Below are 22907 nucleotides of genomic sequence, written 5' to 3'. Positions count from 1 at the left end.
ACTGCCCCTCCTATGGAAGTCAGGGACCCATGTACCCCCCAACTCCCCATACAGCCTGCCCATGGGCCACGTGCCTCCCTATGACCCGGAAAATCCCATGCCATCCACAGCTCCAAGGCCTATAACACCTATAATGCCAGGTCCCCAACACCCCACTTCCTGAGACCCTCTCTCCAAGGGCAGGCCCCTGGCTTGATACAGATGCATCTTTCAAAACTGAAACCTCAAATTCAAAATCATAATTCTGGCCACTTGCAATAAAACTACCACCTGTTCCTAGGACCCGTCCCCCACATTCCCAGAACCCACCACCTCCAAGAGCCCACACTAGCCCCAGGCCCTCCTCATGTCAGTACACTCTCATTCATCAGCCTCTCCCAGTCCCCATGGCACCCTGCCGCAGCCCACATGGCCTGATCACCTGTTGCCCCACACCAGCCTCCCTGCTGTCCCTGCCCTCCCCACTTCAGGTCTCCGCCCTGATACCCTCACAGCATGCAGCTGCTTCACAGGAGACCTAGCCACCAGATCCTCAGCCCCAAGCCACAGAGGGCACTTCTGTCCTCAGGACTAACCAGTCAGGCCAGCCCAGCCCCCATCCACCCTACTGTGACCCGTTCAGCTGCAAATGGCTGGCGAACCCAACAAACACATGTGCTGGGATGATCTGGAGCCTTCTAGAGCCTGCTTGATGAGGTCCAGGGTAGTCCTGGGAGCCCAGCACAAGAGTCCCTCATAAGGGGAAGTGGTCTCGGCTCATGGCACAGTGGTCCCTGGGACAGTCTGCAGTCTCCACCCCAGAAACGCTCACCAGAGGCCACACACACAACTCACCAGCTGCAATCCTGGCCGCCTTGGCATAGTTCCCGTTTTCAATGCAGGATATCAGCTCACTCCTATCCTCCAGTGTGTGTCTGCGCACAAGGGCAGGCTTGCCTCGCCCGCACTTGGGTGTGCTAAAACTTGAGGAGGAAAAGCAGAGTTCAGTCCAGGACTAAGACCCAAAGCACAGAAGGCCCTACCCACTGCTTCCCCCAAACCAGGCTGCATGGCGAAGCTGCCAACCACCAGGCTAGGTTGCAAAGATGGAGCCTAACAACCCTAGGACTGGCCTGCTGGTGGGGCTAGAGGAGGACGAGCCTGTCACTGTGAGGGCTGTTCCACCTGCCAAAGTGGCCTCTGTGGGGCAGACAGGCTGCTGGGCTATGCTGACCCCATCTTGCTAAAGGCAAGATTTGGAGAGAAGAAGACAAAGTATAACTCTAACTATAGATTCTAAAATGGTGCTAATCTTTTATGTAGTTTTATTTTCCACTTCTGATTAAGTTTTAAGAAGCAGATCGATATATCTCATGGGAACTCATCTTTACAGGGCAGAAAACACACATGGACCCCAGGCCAGCCTCTCTCAAGGGGTCTTAAGATGGGAACTAAAGGCAGGCAAGTGCTGGGGAGACACAAGAGTGGAGATGAGGCCAGTGCCCACCTCGAGTCACAGAGCGGGCTGTTGCTGGAAGAGATGCTAGACTCGGATGCACAGCGCCGTCGGGGTGCAGCTCTCCTCCCCAGGCCACTGCCTGGCTCCTGCTCGGTCCTGGCACCCCCAAAGCCATTGGTGAGACCTGGAACACAGGTGGGCAGGTGCCGGGTCAAGCGCTGCCAAGGCTGCTGCTCACATCTGACTTTTCTAGGCCTTATGCTGCACTTTTTTCTTCAATATGGACTGTGTTCTCCAAAGAACCCTTCTTACCCCATGACCTGCAGCAGTTAGCCCAGCGCTCACAGCACCGGAGACCCAGAAGCGCTCATCCAAGTGAAGTGAGCAGTAAAAGTAAGCACAAGTCAAAGTTACTCTGTGGGGGAAGAAAGCACTCTTCTTAAGGAGACTTTCTAAGAGGTCCCATGAAGGCAAAGCCAAGGGCATCTTGCCATCCCTTCCCAAATGGCCAGGTCACACATACTTCCATGAACTTGTGACAAAGGCCAGCCTGCCCTCCCCAAAGGGACCAACCCTGGACAAGGCCCATCAGATCCCCAAGGCAGTGGGGCAAAATCACCATCACCAAAAATGTCTAAACTTGCAGATCTGCAGGGCACAGAAAATTATTTTTTTTCCTTAAAGCTTTATTTCAAAAGACAGGTATTAACATGAACCTGAAAAATGCTGGTAAAATACTTCAAAATAGGAAGTGAGGCCCCCATTCATCAAGGCTCCCCCAACACCACCAGCACCAAACCACATGGGTGCACTGCTCAGGGAGGTGGACTCGCAGGGGTCCCAGTGTCTAGTGGCTGGACAAATACGACTTCATCATCTTAGTGAGTAAAAAGTGCTTTAATCAAGGCAGAGCTCAGCTCCTCTGCCCTTCCTCCTGAAGAAGCCAGACTCTGGATCAGGAGGCTGGGAGGGGTGGCATGTCCTGGCCGCACACCTGGAAGGGCTCCCTCTGGTGTCGGGGGGGGGGGGGGGGGGACGGGGGGGGCAGGAAGGAGGAGGAGGAGGAGGAGTGCTTTTTCCAAAACAGAATCCCATCTTCAGGCTTATCTCATCCTTAAAACAAATCAATTGCAAATCTATTTTCAGAGTAATAACGTAAAGCATTTTTTCAGGAATCTTTTGGAGTGCGTGGCCAGACTGCAAGCTTCCAACTGCACGTGTGCTTTCTTGCCTGCCTTCCCTCCGTGAAAAGGGCCTGCTTCTGCTGACACAGGGCTCCGACATGCAACAAGCTTCTTCACACCCTTCAACATTTGCTCATTTGCAGTGCAGATGACACATAGGCTGAGGCAGGGTCTGGTGCCACACTCAAGTCACAGAGGTGCTGCAAGGCTGACTGATCCAGGAGCAGAGGAACGCACGCCCCAACTCTGGCCGAAGTCAATATAGGTAGCCCACTCAGCAAAGACTGGCAGACAGATGGGACAGACGGATCCCATGCTCAGGACCCAGGGTCTGAGAAGGGACTGAAAGCCTAGTGCCCTCTGCCATCACTGAACCAAGCTGCCACAGACTTACGGGTCTGCAAGTAAGTCTCAAGGTCTTGAACCAGCAGGTACCAGCATAGGTGCCTCCACCCAGGAAAAAGCCCAGGACATCAGCAGGACCAGCCAGGACCACACACATGGCCCAGCAGCCAAGGCCACTCACTCAAGGTATAGGGACAAACGTCACTCCAAAGCCTGAGTGAAAACCCAGTGCAGTGATTTCAGATGCCAAAGCGCAATCTCGAGGGACACTTGCCTCCCTGTGATGTGTACAATCCAAGACCCTCAGTTACAAAGGCCAAGTAGCACAGCCAGGCCAAATGTCAGGTCCATCAGGGGCAGCTGGGGAGGACCTCAAACAAGGAAGGAACTGAGGGCAGAGCAGCAGCCAGCCTGACCCACACAGCTGGTGGAGGCCAGCTGGGGGAAGATGACGAACAGTGGTAGCCACTCACAGAACCAGCCTGGTGACAGCAAGCCAAGAGGAAGTGCACACAGCCCAGAGGCACCTGAGTGCTCCCAGGAATGATGGCATCAGTCCAACCCACACCAAGGAGCCTGGCTGGGACCCCAAAGTGACCCAGGAATCAAAAGATGAAAACGCAGAGGAAGGTCCGTGATTCTGAGAAAAAAAGAGAATGTTCAAATGTCTTCCACTTAGTTTTCCAGAGCACGCACTTAGAGGGCACCCCACGTACAGGCTGAAAAGCTGTGTACACCCAGAGCTTTCTACTTCACAAGGTCTCCGCAGTAAGTGCCTCAGAAGGGGCAGGCACCTGCTGGGAGCTAGGCACAATGGCATAAAGCAGAGCTCGAGGCCACGTTACCAGGAGGGTGTCATGCAGACACAGCTAGGGACAGCCAAGACAGGCCAAGGGCCCAGGACAAGACGTCACTCCAGGTCCCGCAGGTAGGACTTGCCAGTTGGCCCAGCAGACGTTGCACACAGTCAGCCAGAGTGGGCGCTGCTCGATACTCCAGGAAAAAAGCAAAGCTGAAGCAGGGCTGGGACACCTGCATAGGCAGACTACACCCTGCAGGGCTTTCAGATAGGTCCTGGACATGCCCTAGGAGGCAGTATGGCTCAGGGATCCTGGGCCAGCCTCAGAAAGGCCTTGCAGCCACAGCCTGGAGGCCACAGGACTATGATGCAATAGCCAGGCACAGACCCTTCCTGCCTCTACTTCCATCATGGCCCCTGGACTGGCCTCCTGTGCTGATCCCTCCCACCAGCTGCAGGCTCAGGACAAGACATTCTCATGGCACTGAGGCCACTGAGCTCACCAGGACCCCTTCCCCTAAACTCTGCAAAGAACTAAACAACACCCAGTCTAGGATGAGCACCCGGCCCACAGGGCATCTGCAAACAGCAGGAGATCACAGAGCACCAAGCTTCTAAATCATGTATACAGTGGTAACTTTCAACCAATGAAAAGGCTGGTGTTATGATAAAGAACACGTGAAAAAATGAAAGGGGCGTACTTTGAAGGAGTTACTGCTCCAAGCCCCAAGCACTCACCTGTAAGCACAATGGAGCCTGCAAAGACCAGCCCCAGGACTGCCCTGCTCTAGAGCAGACCATGAACCAGTACAGATGCCATCAAGCCCAGGTGGTCCCAGCCACTCAAACAGCTAAAGAATCCCTGGTAGCTCCCTTGTACCCAGGACTTTTTGTAGCACACCTGGGGCTGTTGGGGTGATCCCAAAGGACTTCCTGAGTCCGTCAGGACTCCCTTTTCCAAGCAGCTCACACACATGGCAGGGAAAAGCCCCCAGGTGGTTCCCTGGGAGATCAAGGTGTCCCCACCCACGTGGATGCCAAAACCCCTCTGGCTGCACTGGATGAGAACACCAGGGCCTGGTAAGCTGGGCAGGCCAGCTCTCTGCCCTCCACCTTCAGCCCTATGGTCTCAGATACACCTGAGAATGGAGACACCATGTGTGCTCAGCCTGTGTGAGCAGGACACAAGCCTCACCCCTGCTGTGGCCAATAAGCCACCACCGTGTTTCCTGGACTCATGTAACACGACATGAAGTGGGCACTGAGCCAAGGCCCAGCGTCTTGTAGTCCACATCCTCCAGGCATGTCAAGCCTCTGCCCTGCTCCAGGCCAGGGGGCCAGAGCACCGCAGGCCAGTGGAAGGTGCCACATCTCCTGCTGGCACATTTTTCAGTTCCTGCCTGCCCAATGGACTGCACTTTTGGTGCCCTTTCCCGCCTTTCAACCAAAGTATAGCAAACAAAGACGACTCCAGCCACTGCCTGCTTTTGCAGAGATGTGCTTCATGCACAACAGCTAGGGACAGCCAAGATAGGCTAACAGCCCAGGACGAGATGTCACTCCAGGTCCCGCAGGTAGGACTTGCCAGTTGGCCCAGCAGACGTTGCACACAGTCAGCCAGAGTGGGCGCTGCTCGATACTCCAGGAAAAAGCAAAGTAAAGAGAAGCAAAGGGAAAGGGGAAATCAGGTAGAGAACCAAGAGATGAAAGATGCTAACAACTGAGGGAGAAAAATGGTGTCTGGGCCCCATCTTCAGAGGTCATCAGAGGCCAGGTCTGGGCATGCTCAGGATGGAGCTCAGACTGTCCAATTATGTTGTCCATGCTATGACAGTTTTCTGCCGCAGAACAAGGCTCTCCTCGCCTCCTTCACAACTATCCAAACGGGGAGGCCCAAGGTGCTGGAAAGTCCCACCAGCTGAAGTGGGATGCCGGGGCACCAGCGCCACTCCCCCCGCCGGGCTGACTTAGAGATGGGTGGGCTGGCCACAGCAGAGTTCTCCAAGGGCTGCTGTCTGTGTTTTTGATTAGAGGATGGATGAACGGATGATTCCAATATGATCCGCAAGAATTACGTGCAAGGCAAGGAGCAGCGATGGCTCTGTGTCCCACTCCAGTCCAAGTCGAAGTAAGAGAAAGGGATTAGGATCCAAAGAGGGAGCTACCCAGCATATTAGCAGTTAAATGAGAACCTGGAAAACAGCGAAAAAGCCATTTAGTGGGACTGGAAGTGCAGAGACAGCTCAGCCCCCTCCCTGTGCAGGAGGCAGCTCACTGGCTCGCCCCCCATTCACGACCGTGTCCAGCAGGAGGCTCCAGCACTCGCCCTGGACGGAAGGTCTAGTGTTGGAAACAAGCGAGCAGTCACAGAGGAAGAACGTAATCGGACAGGGCCAGCTCCGAAGGTGTGACACCTAGGAAAGTAGAGTCACAGGCCCTGAGCCCACATAAGGCCTAATGCACCACAGGCCTATCCCATAGCCACAAGCCAGGGTGGCACAATGACAGATGGATGAGCAGTCTCAGAACCAACAAGTCTTTCCTTGATCTAACTTGGAATCTTGCCATGCACTGGAGAATACCAGAGAGCTTCCTATAAGTTCAAAGCACAAAAGTGAATCTGGGAAAAATCAGGACTTCTGAATACTTCAAGGCCTCGGACTACAACTCCAGCTAGAAATTCAGGTGCACAGAGAGCACCAGACAGTTCAGAAGGAAACACAGCTAGTACAAAGGCAGGACCGGCTCACTCAGCCTGCACCTGGCCCACCTTGGGCTAAGCAGACACAGCAGCGGACACCTGCTGCTCCCAAGAGTCTGATCTTAGCGCAATTAAGGTTCCCAGCTGCTCAGGAACACGCTTAGGAATCCACCATGCATCCACTGACTCTACTGCCATTCTGGAACAAGAAGCAGAAACCTCCATTTCAGTCAGGGCCAAGGCACACTGTGGATCACACAAATCACAGGTCCGCAGTAAGGCTGCCTTCAGACTCACCGTCACCACTGCAAAACACTCCAGTGAAATACAGAAATAAGAATGAAAGGGGCACACGTCATTTTTCACAAGCAACACCTGGGGAACAAGTCTGCATAGCCCCTGAAACCACATCTCTGGGTGCAGCCCATCAGCAGCATCCAGCAAGGCCGACTGGGATGAGGGCCTGCCTGGCAGAAGCTTGCCACCTGCACATGCAGAGGAAGGCCACAACCTTGGACACCAGATACATGGAGGTCCCCTTTCCCACAGCACCCTGAGCCCTGTGTTGCCAACAGACACGAGGCCTAAAATCTGCTCTGCATGGAGAGGCACCGGAGACTGGAGCCTGCAACAGCTGGGGCCTGCCCTGTCACTGTAACCCACTGCTTCCCATCTCTGGGCCTTTCCAATCAGCTCAAATCACAAGGTGGAAAAGTCTTTTACTAAATTTGGCTGAGAAAGGCAAAAGCATAGTTAAGGAGGAGTCCCAAGGCTAGAAACGTCCAACCTCTACCTTCATAACAGTGTCTTATGAAACACTCAAATCACTTCATTTCACGTAGAGACAGGGGTCTCATCAAATTTCTAAATGATAATGCAATACCCACCCATTGAAATTAGAGGACAAGGATAGAAAGTTCCTATAAGATTGCACGAGCAAATCAAAATGAAAATTCATTCCAAGGCCCTGGGTTCAATCCCTATCAACCCTTCACCTTCAACTTCTCCCTCCCCACCTCCCACAAACAATTTATAAAACCATGGTATCTTTATTAGCTATGGGAGGAAATGTACAAAGATCCACATGGTACTTCAGGCCAGCAGTCCCCCAAAGGTGGGAGGCTGCAGACACCCTACAGCTGGCCACACCCACTACCCTCCCCATCTGACCAGCACCCACTCTGGGACATGAAGTCAACAACTACATCAGCCCCATGTTCTCACTGCCAAGAGGTACAAGAAACCACCCGCCCTCAGGCAGTGGAGAGGAAATGCGCTTCTGTTTATCTAGGTATAAGAGGTGGACAACAAAGAGGAACCAAGCTCTGACCAGGGCCAGAAACCAAAGGAAAAACACCTCCAAAACAAAAAAAGACACTGGAGATCTGATCCTGGCACCTTCCAGTTACACAGCCATTATAGAATGACTGGCGACAGTCATTCTTTAAAGAACACAAGAAATTTATTGGCCTTCACCTGAGGGGCAGGTTTAGAGATTGCCAAAGAGCCAAGGTGGCTCCCTTCAACAACAGCAAGGTGCAGTTTCATGGAGTGCCATGGAGGGGCGCCTGGGACATCTTGGTGAACGGATGCAAGGCCCTGTACAAGCTCAGCACTGTCTCGGCAGGTGGTGAGGCCACACTGCACCAAACACTTGGAAAACCTGTCCTTTAGACTCATGTGCTAAGTGCTGCAACAGAAGGTCCAGCTGCCAATCAGGGTCCTGGGCTCACAGGGACTTCAAGAGACCCTCCAGAGGGCTGGGAAGGGCTGAGAGGCCAGCAAGTGCCCGGCGCAGCCACTCACAGTTCACCCAGACACAGAATGGTCAAGGTGCTCAACCAAACCACACGTAAAGCTGAGTTTTAAAAAACACAGAGAAGAAAGGAGACAAAGGAGAAATCAAGGCCATTCCCCTGCAGCCTCAGGACCAGCCCTGGCCTGGACACTCCTCACAAGGGTGCCAACCCTGGACTCAATCCAGAGCTTTTGAAAGGAAAAAAAAAAAAAAAAACACCTTTTTTTGTCATCTTCTCTGGAAATAAGAAAACAGGACACTGCAAAAAACAGCTCAGCACCAAAAAGTTCATATGAAGACCCCTGGAGGAAGAGCATGTCGCGTGGCAGCCGCCCCTGACATTTACCTGTGTCCAGGCGCTTTCCCGGGGACTCCTCCTCCACCTCGGAGTCTCCACATGTGCTCCGCGACCTTTTCCGTGGCTGCAGTAGAGTCTCCAACCTCGGAAGGACTACAGACAAAAAGGTTTTGGTCCCTAGCTGAGGAGAAGTTGGCTGGGTTTCAGTGTTCTTGGCAGACTTTGGGGGGCTTACACTTTTCGATTTGCAGAAGAGAACAGAAGTGCGTCTGTTTACATCGCTTGATGGCTCCGCCACTGCGGAGGCCGCCGCCGCCGGCACATCGCCACTACTGGCGAGGGTGGGCTCTGGAGGGTGTCCGCTTACCAGTGCGCTCTGAGTGCAAGTGCTATGTGATGCATTATCAAATGTGACTCTTTTGAATAGTTTACTCTGCTCGGGGTTGAGTTCTACTGGTTTGAGGGTTGGTGGTTCTGAATTAGTCTCCGAGTTTGAAGGAAGAGGTAATGCATCTGATGGTTCAAGTTTAGGGGGAGATTTATCTCCTGAAAAAATTATAAATAAAGTGATTTTTGAAACTGAAGATTATAAAATCTATCATAAAACTTACTATAAATGTGAAGTCCACCAATACACTAATTCAATCAAGGAAACAAAGCATCACACACAACCATCTGTCGAGCAGTGGGGCAGCCCGGGGTCCCTCGGGCCACACTGTGTGCCTGTCCCTAACCAGAGACTGCGGTCTGGTACCCTGGGCCCAAGTGCACAGTTACTTTCTGGAGAAAGCTGAACGTGTGCTTCGCACACATCACTATTGGCTTGTCACGATTTCTACAATCAACGTTCACTTACCTTGAGGAGGACCAAACAGCCACAGAACTAAGGGGACCTCACACAGGATCCCACAGCACTCTACACTGCACCCGAGGCGCGCCAGCAGAGGGAACAGACATTACATGGTTCTGATCAGGGCTAACTGCTGGGAGTGGCTCGGGATTAGGAAGGAGTCCCAGGAAGGGCAGGAAATGCCCCACTCCTTCAGAGTACCCATCTGCACAGAAGCCCTAAAGACTGAGGGCAATTCTCACATGCCTGATTTGAACAGTCTTTGGGAGAAGACTATTTTAGCCTCTTGCAACAGGTGTTTAAAAACTACCAATACAACAGGACATGGAGCTGAGCTCCCAGGTTTAACCCTGGGAGGCAGCTGTCTGGCTCTGTAGAGAGCATGAGTGCATGCCACGCGGGGCCAAGACACTGGGGTTTCGGGGTAGGACTGATTTGGGCTACAGGAGGTGTGATATTAAAAAGACAAAGAGATACAACTTAAATGATCCAGTAGTATACATTATCACTATGTGTCTTTTTTTTTTTTTTTTTTTTTTTTTTTAGTTGTAAATGAATACGATGCCTTTACTTTATTTTTACGTGGTGCTGAGGATCAAACCAGTGCCTTCCACATGCAAGGAGAGTACTCTACCACTGAGCTACAAGCCCAGCCCCATGTGTCATTTTTATTTTATTAAAGCTGCATATACCTACAAATCATTTGAAATATGTAAGGTTGATACTTTAAATTCAAGAGTTCACTTTGAAAATGAAAAGCTCCACAAGTTACAAGCTTCACTAGGTGTCTGGCCATCTGATCAACTCAGAGCAAAGACTCTAAAGTTATCTCTAACCCTCAAGAGCAGAGCGCAGGGAGGCTGGTCACGCACCCACAGATGTGTTACTGCCTGCCACAGCAACCCCAGCACCAAGGCACAAGTGCTGCCTCAACCAAAAGGCCTTCTGTCTTAAACAGTGTTACACAGGGAGCATACACATATCTAGCATGTAACACTCATGCCCCAGGGGCCAGCCACCTGCTTCTCCAGATCACAATATCTAGGAATTGGAAACACTGAGCTCCAAACACTGACATCAGTGCGAACAAGTCTCCTCACCCGCCCTGGTTAAGTCACCATTACTTTAGGAAAACATGCTAAAATAAATGAAATACAATTTTTAAAAAAAACAAATAAAATAAAACAGTTTAGGAGAATGTACTCACAAAGCACACAGGAGTGCCAAGTAGCTGTGCCTGGGGAACACGCAGAGCCTGCGGAAAGCTCTACTCACACTGTGCCTGCACTGCATCCCTGACAAAAGGGCTGGCTGGTAAGGGGCACGGGGGTGCCTGGGGCTGTCACCAATTGATTCTGCAGCCCAGCTCGGCTGGGCTCCACTTCTGTCCTGGGGCCTGCAGGCACGAGGCTTGCGTCCTGGCTAGGCTACCCCTCCAGGGCTGAAAAACCCCTCTATCTACCACTCTGGCTCAGCCCCGGGGGCCTTATATTCCTGCACAAAGCCATTCACCGCAGTCCACATCTTCCAACCCCTGGTGCTGTGTGGCCACCCTCCCCATGTGTCCTCCACCCATGACCTGTAGTCAGCCCACATGTAAGCCCAGGTTCCCAGCCACCACCCTGTGGCTCACTGGACATGCTGCTGTGGTGTTTACAAGGCGGACACAGGAAGGCAGGCACTGGAAAGAGAAGGCTGCCCAGATATACAGACTCAAAAACACCTCCACCCACTGTGGGACCCACACAGGCTGCTCAACCTCTCTGTGCCTCCATTTCCTCACCCATAAAATGGGGAAACATCAGCACCCCAGCCTCTCTGGGCAGCTGCAAGGAGAGTGAGTTTCTAGGGTGGCTGGCTATGAACACATCCCCAGTAGCTACCACCCCTTCTGCCAGGGCTTCGGCTGACAGAGAAACGTGCCCAGTCAGGTCACTCAAGTTAAGCCAGATGGGAAGTTAATACATGCCTATGAAAATTCTTTGTATCAATGGCTGTTATCAATCACATGCTGTTATTTAACTGCATGTGAGAAATGATCGATTAACTTCTAGAATAAATTCTACACAACTCAAGCACACAGCTTGAATGTGAATATAAAGGCAGGTACCCTGAAGTCCCCCTAGCCAAGACTTGGCTCACACATAGCAGCAAAACTGCTAAACATGAAACAGCCTCACACACGGGGTCAGATCCAGACTGGCTACTCCATTAAACTGAGGGATCTGGTGACCATGCTTTGACACACCTGGCCACCTTCCACCTGAATGCTTGCACCCAAGCCCAAACCTCTGGAAACCACTGGGTTGGGTGGGGGGTTAGCCCATAGGAACATTCCCACCAGTGCTACCAATTGCTGTCCTCCTGTTCCTTTCATCAGCCACCCTGCGGGAACAGAGCTCACACACTAAGCATTCTGCACTTGAGTTAAAAATCCCTTCCAAACGTATCTATCCCTTCTGGCCATAGCATGGCACGTACACTGCAAGAACCTGACTACTACACACACACAGGGGTGCCACATGCCTGCACTGCACTGACTCTGGAGCCTTCAGCAAGGGACAAGCACGCCTCCTCGTGACCCATCCAGGAGTGAGGTACAAGCCTCACTCACCACGTGTGGGCTCTTGCTCCTCCCAAAGCCTCTGCTTCACCAATCAACTGAAACCCCACTGGGTGTGTAAAGGCAGAGAGAAGGCTCCTAAGAGCTCAAGTTCACCTCACAAGGCTCACCATGCCCAAGTTCTAGACCTCGACCTCACTCAGCTGGATCTTGGTAACTCGAGCCAAGACAGAGGGGAACCTGGCAAATCAGCCACTCACCCCTGGTGTCAGACCAAGTCACGGCCGGCCAGAGAGCTGTGTGTCAATGTGCAGCACCTAGGGTTATCCTGCCTGAAGTTCTTCACATGCAAACAACACAAATGTCACATCAACATCTTTCCACTGAAATTTAGGTGAAGCCATGCATTTGATATCAAGGAATTTCTGTCTTTACAGGAGTAACAATACTGCAGGTATATTTAATTAAATAACAGAGGTCTTAATCTTTCAGAAGAATGTGCTGAAATATTTCCAAGCATCTGGTCCCTGGTCTCAGCCATCACGGACACACTGAGCACACCTCCACACCAGCTCAGACGCACTTCTGGCTGCCCACCCCATGTTCACGCCATTCCCCATAGCATATCTGCTCTGCCTGGAGATGGGACGTTGCCCTCTACTCCCCTCAGAACAGATCAGGCTGTTTCTTTCCCCATCTGTCTTTCCCCTTAGCTAGAAGGAAAACACCCTTTTGTGAGTTCAGTCATTTCAAACACAGACCCAACAACCTTCAGCCATTCTAGGTGTCTTTGCTTCAGATAATACCATGCATGTTTTCTCTAAGATGACCCCAGCTGGCTCATGCTCAAGGTCAGGGGAATCTGGGGAGCCACACTCACAGCCGAGTGAGGGTCCTGGACCCTGTGCACACACTGTGGATGGAAGGCACCTTTGAGGAAAGACCTGTAAAGGCAGCACATGACTGCAGTGGGAAAGGTGGTGTCAGGGAGGGGCTCTCCAAGGATGGAGCTGCTCCGATCAGGGTGACCAACCTGCTGACAAACCTCCTCCCTTAACTCACTGTTTTGTTCAAGGCAAAGAGACACTACACCTAAGAGCGGTGAAACCCCAGGATCATCCTCAGTCAGGGGACCGGCTCAAGCAGTGGCAAGAGGATCACCCTGGGAAACAGGCAGTGACGCCATCTAGGACCCACCAGGGCACAGGGACAGCAGCAGATGCCAGAAAGTCTGGCTGTCAAAGGTCCCATGAGCAAATGCTCCTCAAAGAAAGGTGCAGAATCTCCAGAGTCAGTAGGGTGTTACATGCTAGTGACAGAGGCTCACAGAGCACAGGGTGAACATGTGACACGCTGAGAACTTAATTCTTTACCGTGTGAACAGACCACACCACCACCAAAAAGGATGGAAGGGAAGGGCACAAGCACGCCCCAGCTGGACAAGCAGGAGGACTTGCCAAGCCCAAGAAAGCCCAGGTGCTGGAGTGACTTCCTGCCCGCGCCTGACAGCAACAGGATGGAAGGCCTGACCACGCGGGGGCTGTCTGACACATTCAGCAGCCACCAACGGGGAGCTGCAGGAAGTGACATTGTGGGGACAAGAAGCAGGGAATCCCGTGTCAATCAAGAGCACACTCACAGCAACTGCATCTGTGGGTCTGCGTTCAGCTTCCCTATCCCCACTTGGATACGTGAGGAAAACACTCTGGGAGGTGAGAAACCACCATGGACAGCCGTGACAGGAGCAGATCTTGCTCTGCTCTACTCTGTACAACTGGAACCAAAAGGGGGTGGTGAGTAGCAGGAGTGGCCTGCCGGCTCCACTCAAGCTGGTTTCTAACTCTCACCTGGACCCTACCTCCTCAACCCAGACATGTACAATTACCCTCTTGCCGCTACAATGCTACGTCTGCACTGGACTCCCCCCCGTTTCTCCACTAGACGGATGGATTTGTCCTCCTGTATGTCCCTCAGACCCATCGGAAGAGCTCTGCAGTCAGGAGAGTAGAGTCCATGGAGGGTCTTCGCAGGAAGGGCTCTGGCCTCTGCGGGGAGACACTGAGCCTCCTCCCACCATTCCACCACAGGGGGAGACTTCAGGGATAGCAGCCACTCTGAGGACTGGTGCACACCTCAGCAGCCCCCTCACTTACAAAAAAGAAGCATTTCTCACTCTTACATGCAAACCACCTTGCTCTTCTATACACTGGAACATCTACATCATTCTTTAAAATGTTTTTTTCAGGCCTGAATTGGGGGGGGGGGGNGAGCAGTTTTGCCCGTTTACTCCGCGAGCCGCTGGACTTCATTGAGCAGGTGAGGTCCAACTTGTCCAGCAGCTCTCTCAGCTGCTCCTCCAGGCCCAGGTGGGCCCTATTGGCGGGGTCCAGCAACCTGTCCACTAAACCAAAGGATAGACACCATAAACCATCAGATTCCAGGACCCCTCTGAGAATACTACACTGGTCCCAACTGTCCCTGAAACTGCCCTTGGCCACTCAAGGCTGTGCCCAGGCCCCTCTACCCATTCTCTGAACCCACGGAGGGCCAACTGCCACAAGGAGACACAGGAAGCTTTTGAAGGAGAATCCCTACTCCCACAGCCACCAGGCACAGTGGGGACAAGGTAGACGAGCAGAGGCGGTATCCAGATGACACCCACCTCCCGCCGAGGGTAGGTCCCAACTAAGTCTTCCTGGGTGGACAGCCAGATCTGAGCAAGGGTGCACAAGGACCACCAGAGAGATGCACATTCTCTACCAGTTCCAAGTCTGCCAGCAAAGTGATGGCATGCCATCAGGCCCACCTAGGACTGGCACTCATCACAAGATTCCAGCCAGTCTTCAGAGACAGAATACGGTGTGGCTTTTCTGAGCCTGAGCTGAAGAGCTCACAGGTGGTTCTGAATCCAGGCATATTTACTACTAAAGTCCTTACAATTTCAAAAAAACACCCAAAAAAAACCTCATGGGGTACAAATCTTACACCATCGAGAGACGACCAAGAAAGAAATCACTCTTAGAAGCTACCCAAGATGAAATCAAGGGCCAAAGGAAGACAAAGCCAATCAGGCCTCTGCAGAACCCCGAGTCCTCCTGAATACCTTGTCTCTGCAGGACATGCAGCCCTTGTGTGGGAAATGAACCAACATCTGCAACGTGTGACTCACATCCCTGTCGTTGTTCCCACAAAACCTCCAGAGGCAGCCCCTCATGCCACCTGTAGCCCCCAAGGAAACAGCCTTGCAATGCCGGCCTCTTCCACAGAGGCCAGCGGCTCCTCCATCTGTACCTGCAGGACAATACCGTAAGACTTGGGGTGCCTGGTGCCAACAGAATAGCAGTTGCACCCTCCTTGAGCAACACCATGGCTCAAGCGTTCCCTGCCCAAGCAGAGAAAGAAATGACATTGGACTTCTCATTCTTATTTTTCTCCTCAGCAAAAAGTCCGGCATAGAAATTTATTTAGCAACATGCGTGATGATCATTTTCTCGAAGATACCAACTCATAGGTCTCCAAGCCCAGTCTGTTCAGGGGAATCTTGTGGCCACAGTTAGCAGGCCTTGAGGAGAAGAATCAGGGCCTATGGGGTCAAGGGCTCCCAGTTATCACTTGGGCCCTGTTTCTATTTCTTTTTCTTTTTTTTTTTTTTAAATACCAGGGATTAAACCCAGGGGTGCTCAACCACTGAGCCACATCCCTAGCCCTTTCTATACTTTATTTTTAGAGACAAAGTCTGAGTTGCTTAGGGCCTCACTAAATTGCTGAGGCTAGCTTTGATCCTCCTGCCTCAGTCTCCTGAGCCGCTGGGATTACAGATGTGCACCACCCTGCCCAGCTGGGTCCTCCTGTTTCTAAGGGCAGCCAGCACCATGTGGAGGGAACAGTCTCTGCCCAGGGCCACAGCTGGTGAAATTCCACACCAGACAGGAAAGGCTGGGGGGCTGTTCCCCTTCTCCTCACATGCAGACTGGAGAAGACATTCAGGGAAGTGAGGTGAGTGTGGAAGAATGAGGTCACTCCAAGACCATGATTCTCAGACCTACTTCTACCCAGGACCCCAGGGAACATTACAGAATACAATGGTTCTGACCTAACCAGCTCTATCTGGGATTGCCAAGAGTCATCAGCTCTGAGTTTTGAATCTGTGGTTTTTTTCCCAATTTTCTACAAAAATACACATTCCCCTTGAAACCAGAAACAAAAAATAAAAAGACATTCCCTTCTTTTAAAAAAAAAAAAAGTTCAACCTATCCTGCATGCCCTAGTGCTGGCAGGAAATGGTCCCTCTGGGCTAGATACAGGGGCCAGCAGCCAGCAGCCCACAGGGAGACCTATGTCCTGGCTGAAGCCACAGTCAACAGGGAATGGAGGGAAAGGAAGATACCCAGACTGCACCAGTCCAAGTCCAGTCTCAGCACTGGTCAGTGATTACCAGCAGGCGGGTCAGGCCAAGAAACCAGGAATATGAGAACTCTGAACACATGACCCAAATACCATGACTTTTAACTAACAACTCAGAATTCAGGAAAACCAAGCTTTAGGGTGCTCTACCTACTCGTGTGGACATTCATGCCACTCAACAAACACCAACATGGGCTTGAGAAGCAAGGGTCAGCAAGGCTTCCATAGATTGCTCAGAGGAGGAGGCAGATGAGAGGCAGGCAGACATGGCATGTGCCTGGGGCAGCCAAGAAGTACAGGCCCAAATGGGGTCAAGAGGGCCAGGGACACACTTTTCCTCAGGCCCTTCTGCAACATGTGCAAACCATGAGTAGAGGTCAAAGGCAAAACCAATTAGTTTCTACCCCTTGTCCGTCAACTCTGACAAGAGCTGCAAGACATCCTCATAAGCCGAACAAGGGCCCCGCTGGGTACAAATCTCTTAACTCAACTGCCTTCGTGGTCTGTATCATGGAGACCTGGGCTGCTGCAGGTCAAATGTGCCTGAAATGTAACAGGACCCGAATGATATATGTTGTATACAATACACACCAGGTTGCAGAGAGAATAAAAAATAAATAAAACAAGCACCCTCTGGCATATCTGCACTGACCACATGGCAGGAATCCTGATGCTTTGCACAGTGGGCTGGGAAGAGCATCCTCCTGTCTTTGCCTGGACACAGCACCAGTTCTTACCATCTTCCCAGGAGAAAGGCCGCCGAGGGGGCACGGCAGGCCGCTCGGGCAGGTGCATTCCAGAGGCCTCTTCCAGGCCAATGCCGTCCAGCTGGCGCCGGGCCTGCCTCAGAACCACGCCGCCCTGATCGCGCAGCCTCACTGCGGCTCTATAAAACACGGTGTCCTTGGCATTGTACTTCAGGCAGTTATCTACAATGAGGTCAAAATCCTCCTCAAACGCACGCAGGTTTCTATACCCCTGAGCTTCTAGTCGTTTCCTCATCGTGGCAAAGTCCATGGGATGTTTAATATGGTCCAGATAATCCGGTACCTGATTTTAGGAAGGAAAACAATCATTTACAAACTAAAACAGGGTTCTGAGCTTACTCTACTTACCTACACTAGCAATCATATTTGTGAGCCACACACCCATCTCAAGAGTATTTTCATACAGCTAACAAATGGCAGCACCAAAGCAAGCTGACAAGGACCCTCCTGACCCAAGTTTCTTTAGCTACAAGTACCACTGGCCAGGCAATGGTGCCAATTGCTGAGGCTGAGAGGAGATGCCCTCAGGCACTTGCTGTACTTCACAGTGAAACCTATTTTTAATAAAACACTTATATATAAAAATCCTGCTCCATTTGTGTACAATGAATCAAAGAGTATTCTGCTGTCATGTATAACTTATTAGAATAAGTAAGTAATGTATACATGCCTTAAATAAAATTAGAATATGTCTACAGTGTTCCCCAGCTAAACATTAACCATCAAACAGCAACTCTTGAGACAGAAAAGCAACACGCACCTCCTTCAAACTCACGGGCTGGGCAAAGATCTTAGCGGGGTCCTTCTCCTGCAGCTGCTCCAGGACTGAGCGCAGCAGCACAGTCAGTGGAGTCAGCCGCAGCTCCATGGCCATCTGTTCCACCTTTACCTGCAACAACAGCACACGCTCACCATCAGGGACTCAGGCACACCCCTTGGGAACCTTGGTTCCTTACGTTCTGCACAGTCACAGAGAAACCCCTGCAGACCAGGCATCACATGTAGGCCAGCCCCTGCTACAAGGCAGCCCTCCTCCTGAGCCCTGCCTATACTTATTTCAAGGAAGCTAACAACACAGCCTTCTGTTAAGGACCTGCAATCCAGGGCCAGTCACCTGACCTGGCTCAAGGGAGGTACGACTGTGGGGCTAACTATGAGGCAGGAACATGCTGGGAAGTGGGGCTGCCTAAGGGTGTCTCCAGAGCTCCTGTGAGGCAAACAGGGGTCCTGGATACCCACAGGTCGCTCAAGGAACAGCCCAGGGTAAAGGGGGACCTCACCTGCTCACGCTTGAGCTTCTCCCTCTTGCGCAGCAACTCGATCAGCAGTCGGGCGCGCTCCAGGTCATGCCGGAGCCGCTGCCAGTACTTCAGCTTCTCTTTGGCTGCTTTCATTTCTTCATCGTTTTCTCTCTGAAAACATTAATTGAAACTTCCCCTCAGTCAAGCGCACAGACTCTTCCTGCCAACGGCCTCAGATGCCTGCACAAGCAGAGCCCACTGTGCCTTGCATGCCAGTACCAGCCAAATAGGTGTCCCACAGGCCTGTCCTAGCTGTGGAGCTGAGGGAGATACAGGACCCCAGGAGAGCTGGGAAGGGACAGCATGACAGGAATGCACCAGGTGCACAAAACCAGGTCTGTGTCCATCCACCTCACAGCATAGAGTAGCTTGGGCTCTGGGCTTGCAGAGAGGCGTGGGACAGGCATGCTGACACCCAACCCTGCCCTTGGAGATGGCTACACTCTGCAGTCCCCAAAGACGGCTCCTCTCCTGCCTTCCCTCCTTGGGGGGGGACAGAGTGGTCGACCAGGCAGCATGTGCCATGACCTCCCCATGGACTATGCCAACCTGTTCCCACGCCAACCTGTTCCCAACAAGTCATAGATATGAAAGCACAGTACTGCAGAGCCATGGCACGTGGTGGTAGAGAGCACACTGGGTCTGCCTGGCCCTATACAGAGGTCTTAGCAGGATGAAGAACCACAGCAACCCATGCTGGCCCTACAGGCTCACAGAAGCCCCTCAGAGGGTATACTCAGAGGCACAGGCACACTCCCCTACAGCAACCACTGCAGAGTATCCAGCAAGACAACCAAAGCCCTTCCCAGCACAGGACCAGCTCTCTAGCCACCTGGCAGCAAATAACAACCAGAAAATTTACCAGCCAATGTAAGACATGCCAACAGGCCTCCAGCACTCCTATACCTTATCCAATCAAGACCCCGCCTCTGCTCCCCTGCTCCGGGCCTCTCTCTGACAACACTTCAAACTTCCTTTTCCTGCCTAGTCAGGGCACACCCACACTAAGAACACTGGTCCTCAGGTCACTGCCCAAAGTGAATACCCATCCTCTGCCTTATGGAGGAGGGACATGGCAGGGACACTGCACCCCACTTACAGGACCACACAAGACAGCTTATGTCCAGGACCATCTCCATACAGTGGCTCAGCATGCCCTGACCCTACCACCATGGGAAGGAGAATGGCCTACCTGGGATGTCTGCCCTGTACTGCTGAAGGATGACCCCTGGACACACACCACTGGGCAGCCACAAGCCAGGAGCTGACATCAATTTCTAGAACAAGCCCTACACTCATGTGACCACGCTATCTCTGGGCTGCTCTGCCCTCACGTTCCCACACCCAGAGGACAAGCATGCTTGTTCAAGGACACAAGGTCTGATGGCAAATGGTCATGGACTCCACCACTCAACAGTGAAAAAGCCCTGAGTAAAGATGGTGCAGGAAGGCCAGGAGGCACACAAGACAATGTACCCTGTGCCCATCTCAAACCAGGAGGTTCCTGCCTGCAGGGAAGCAGTGTCAGCGCCCACCATAGCACAGGTCACAGGGAACACCTAATGCTACTAGAAATTCTCAGGCATTGAATCAGGATTAACAATTTCACTCACATGAACAATGCTAGTAATATATTTAAAATGTGGATCTGACAAACCACATCCCTAAAAGCATCTGAAAATCATACTGCCTATCAGTTGGAAACATCCTGAGGATACTTGGCCTGGACTGTGACACCAAATAATCTTCTAAATACCAAGAAGCCCCTTCATGTTCACGAGCTAGCAAAATGTGCTAGTTTGCCCAAGGCCTAGGTTTAATAAGAAAATGCCATCCAGCAGCAATGTGGTCACATGCATGGTGATGGAGCACTGTGGCCCTCACTCCTGCATGCCATGGCATCATGACTGAAGGGCCCGAGTACACACAGTCTCGTCTACTCCAAAGTCCTAAACCTCCTTGTTCTGCAAATGTCAACTCTGGAAGACACCTCATAGGAGGACCGAAGTAGAGAGGTTTCTGAGAGAGGGAAGTACAGAGGTGGTTGCCCACTGCCAGGAAGAAATGCCCACCCAAGCTAAAGAGCCTCTATTCAAAAAACAGGAAGAAGACCCAAGTGCTGGGATGGGAGACGTCCCCCATGGTGAGGAATGGCTCAGCAGTCACAACAGAAACCCCAGTGCTGAGGGATATGCCAGTAGGGCTGTAGACACTAGCCAGCTCCACAACAACAAATCCCATCCTGGACACTGCACCAAGGGCCTGAGACCCAGAGAGCAACCAGTCCCAGCCCAGCCAGCCCCAGTCTCCCTGAGATGCCACCAGCAGGAGGCTGGGAGGGGTGGCAACCTAGAGGGAGTTGATAGACACACTCGCATGGCAAGAAAGGAAGACCCAGGGAGCAGGATGAATGGAGAGAGGCCAGACTGAGTACACAACTGCCAGACTGCAGGCCAAATCTATGCAGCCACCTTATTTCTTCCTCCAGACAGTGAAGAACATGGTACTTGTCCTTCCACTGTCTAGGGCATACAGCCCTCTAAGAAGGCCTCCGGACCCCAGCTGCACTATTGGCAACCTTGGGGGCCTAGCTTTCAAAGTTGCTCATCCACCCTGTCTGTGGTCTACCTGAACGGTCAGCCACGGGACCAAAGGGCTCTGCCAGTCTTCTCCCAGGGCCTGGGTGAGGGCAGACACCCAGAAACCTGGGCAAATCAAATTCTAACATCAAGTACTTCTACTTTCAAAAACCATTAGGAGCCAGGCACGATGACACACACCTATCATCCCAGCAACTCAAGAGATAGGAGACAGCAAGTTCCTAGACCAGCTTGAGCAACTTAGCAAGACCCTGTGTCTCAAAATAAAAAATAAAAAGAGCTGAGGTGAGACTCAGTGGTAGAGCATGTGCCTAGCAAGCAAGCAGGAAACCCTGAATTCAGGCCCCAGAACCACCACCAAAAAAGATTAACTCAAGTCTTTTAAACATTCCCTGAAGAGCACCACTGTCATGGAACCCCTAGAAAAATCAATCCTCATAGGACAATATAGGAGTAATCTGGGGCTGTCACCCATCAGTTCCCGCTTACCCCAACATGGCACTGCAGGTGCATATGCCCCACCAGAAGGTCAGCATGGTCATCCACAGCCCTTTCAGCAACTCCAAGTCCCTCCTCCCCAAAGCCCTCTTAACTGGGAGGTAATGCAGGCCTCCTGACACCACTGTGGAATATGCTGGGCTCCAGTCCACAGACCCTTCCTCTCCACCTCCTAGTGAGGTGTCCTCATAGACTTTCCTGGGACTGTTTCAGTCTGACCGACCCAAGCACCTGGTGGCACCATCTTCTCCCATCTTGTCCGGTCTCCCCCTTTTCCTCCCTGGCCTTCCTACCAGTTCCATTTTGCCCAGGCCCAGCCACCCACAGACCACACAAGCCCTGCATCCTTCAGTGTTTGTGAAGGGCAATGATCCCCACAGCCTTCAGATCCCTCCCAGCCACATCAGTGCTCTTTTCACGGAGACTCTATTGACATTTGCTCCTTTGTGACTTTTTTCCCGGCTTAATGGAAAGCCCCTCCAGCCAGGGATGAGATCCCAGGTCTAGATTCTCCACTGCCACTGGCCACAACCCTCTTTTCCAAATTCCCACCATCACAGAAGCAAAGCTGAAATCCTTGATCCTGCCAGTGTCCACCGTGGCCACATACTCCTCCACTTTGTAACTCAATGTCCTAAAGGATCCCCTGCCCCAAGTTCCTCTCCTCTATATACCTGGAGCCCCTGTGGGGTTGTGGAGTAAGAAGAAAGGATGTAGAAGGGTGAACAACAGTGCCTCACAGCACAACAGGGTGAAAAATATGGTTGAGTCACTCAACAACCAAGAAATACCCACTGAAGCCGCTGCTCTGCCAGGCACTTCAGAGCCTGGCGATATAAGAATGCTTGCCAGTGAGGGGCTGACTTACAAGCTCAAGCTCCTCTGCAGAACACAAAAGGAGGAAAGATGCAAGTGGGGGAGTCTGCTTCATGGAGGCCCCAGACTCTAAACAGTCACTAGGAGATTATAGTGAGGAGCAGTTTCTATCCATAGCCTCTACCAAGCACCAAGGACTCTACCACCCAGATCAGACCCACAGACCAGCCAGCTCCCCAGGGAGCAGCACGGGGCAGCCATTCACAGGTACAAGCAATCTGTCCACACAGGGCTCAGTCAAGCAGCACCACTGAGCTGACAGCCAACCGCACTCCCCCCTAAATCACAGGGCCCCACCAGGAACTCTAGAGCCACACACTCCTACCAAAACCAGAGCTGAATTTCACACCAGACTAATAATGCTACTCCCTGCTCAGGACTGCAGCACAGGAAAAGGGCCACACAAAGGTCCCATGAGGCTCCACCCAGCCCTCCTAGCCTCTCAGCCTGAGGAGGTGGCTGACACAAGACACACTCTCCCAGAG

The 22907-nt window shown here is 52.1% G+C and overlaps 1 protein-coding gene across 1 annotated transcript in view; it reads right to left on the bottom strand.

Annotated features, from left to right (window-relative positions):
- Positions 1–22907, bottom strand: part of Brd1 (bromodomain containing 1) — a 52577-nt gene that overhangs the window by 3180 nt on the left and 26490 nt on the right. The window contains exons 4-10 of the mRNA XM_048803232.1: positions 18428–18559; positions 17908–18036; positions 17118–17430; positions 14090–14377; positions 8612–9148; positions 1487–1622; positions 835–962 (exon numbers count right to left, since the gene is read on the bottom strand). Of these exons, the coding sequence (XP_048659189.1) occupies positions 835–962; positions 1487–1622; positions 8612–9148; positions 14090–14377; positions 17118–17430; positions 17908–18036; positions 18428–18559 (1663 nt within the window). The remainder of the gene's footprint in view (positions 1–834; positions 963–1486; positions 1623–8611; positions 9149–14089; positions 14378–17117; positions 17431–17907; positions 18037–18427; positions 18560–22907) is intronic.

This window comes from Marmota marmota, unplaced genomic scaffold (assembly GCF_001458135.2).
Source record: "Marmota marmota marmota unplaced genomic scaffold, marMar, whole genome shotgun sequence".
NCBI lineage: Eukaryota > Metazoa > Chordata > Mammalia > Rodentia > Sciuridae > Marmota > Marmota marmota.
Note: the sequence above shows the minus strand (reverse complement) of the source record. Positions and strands in the feature narration are given on the sequence as shown.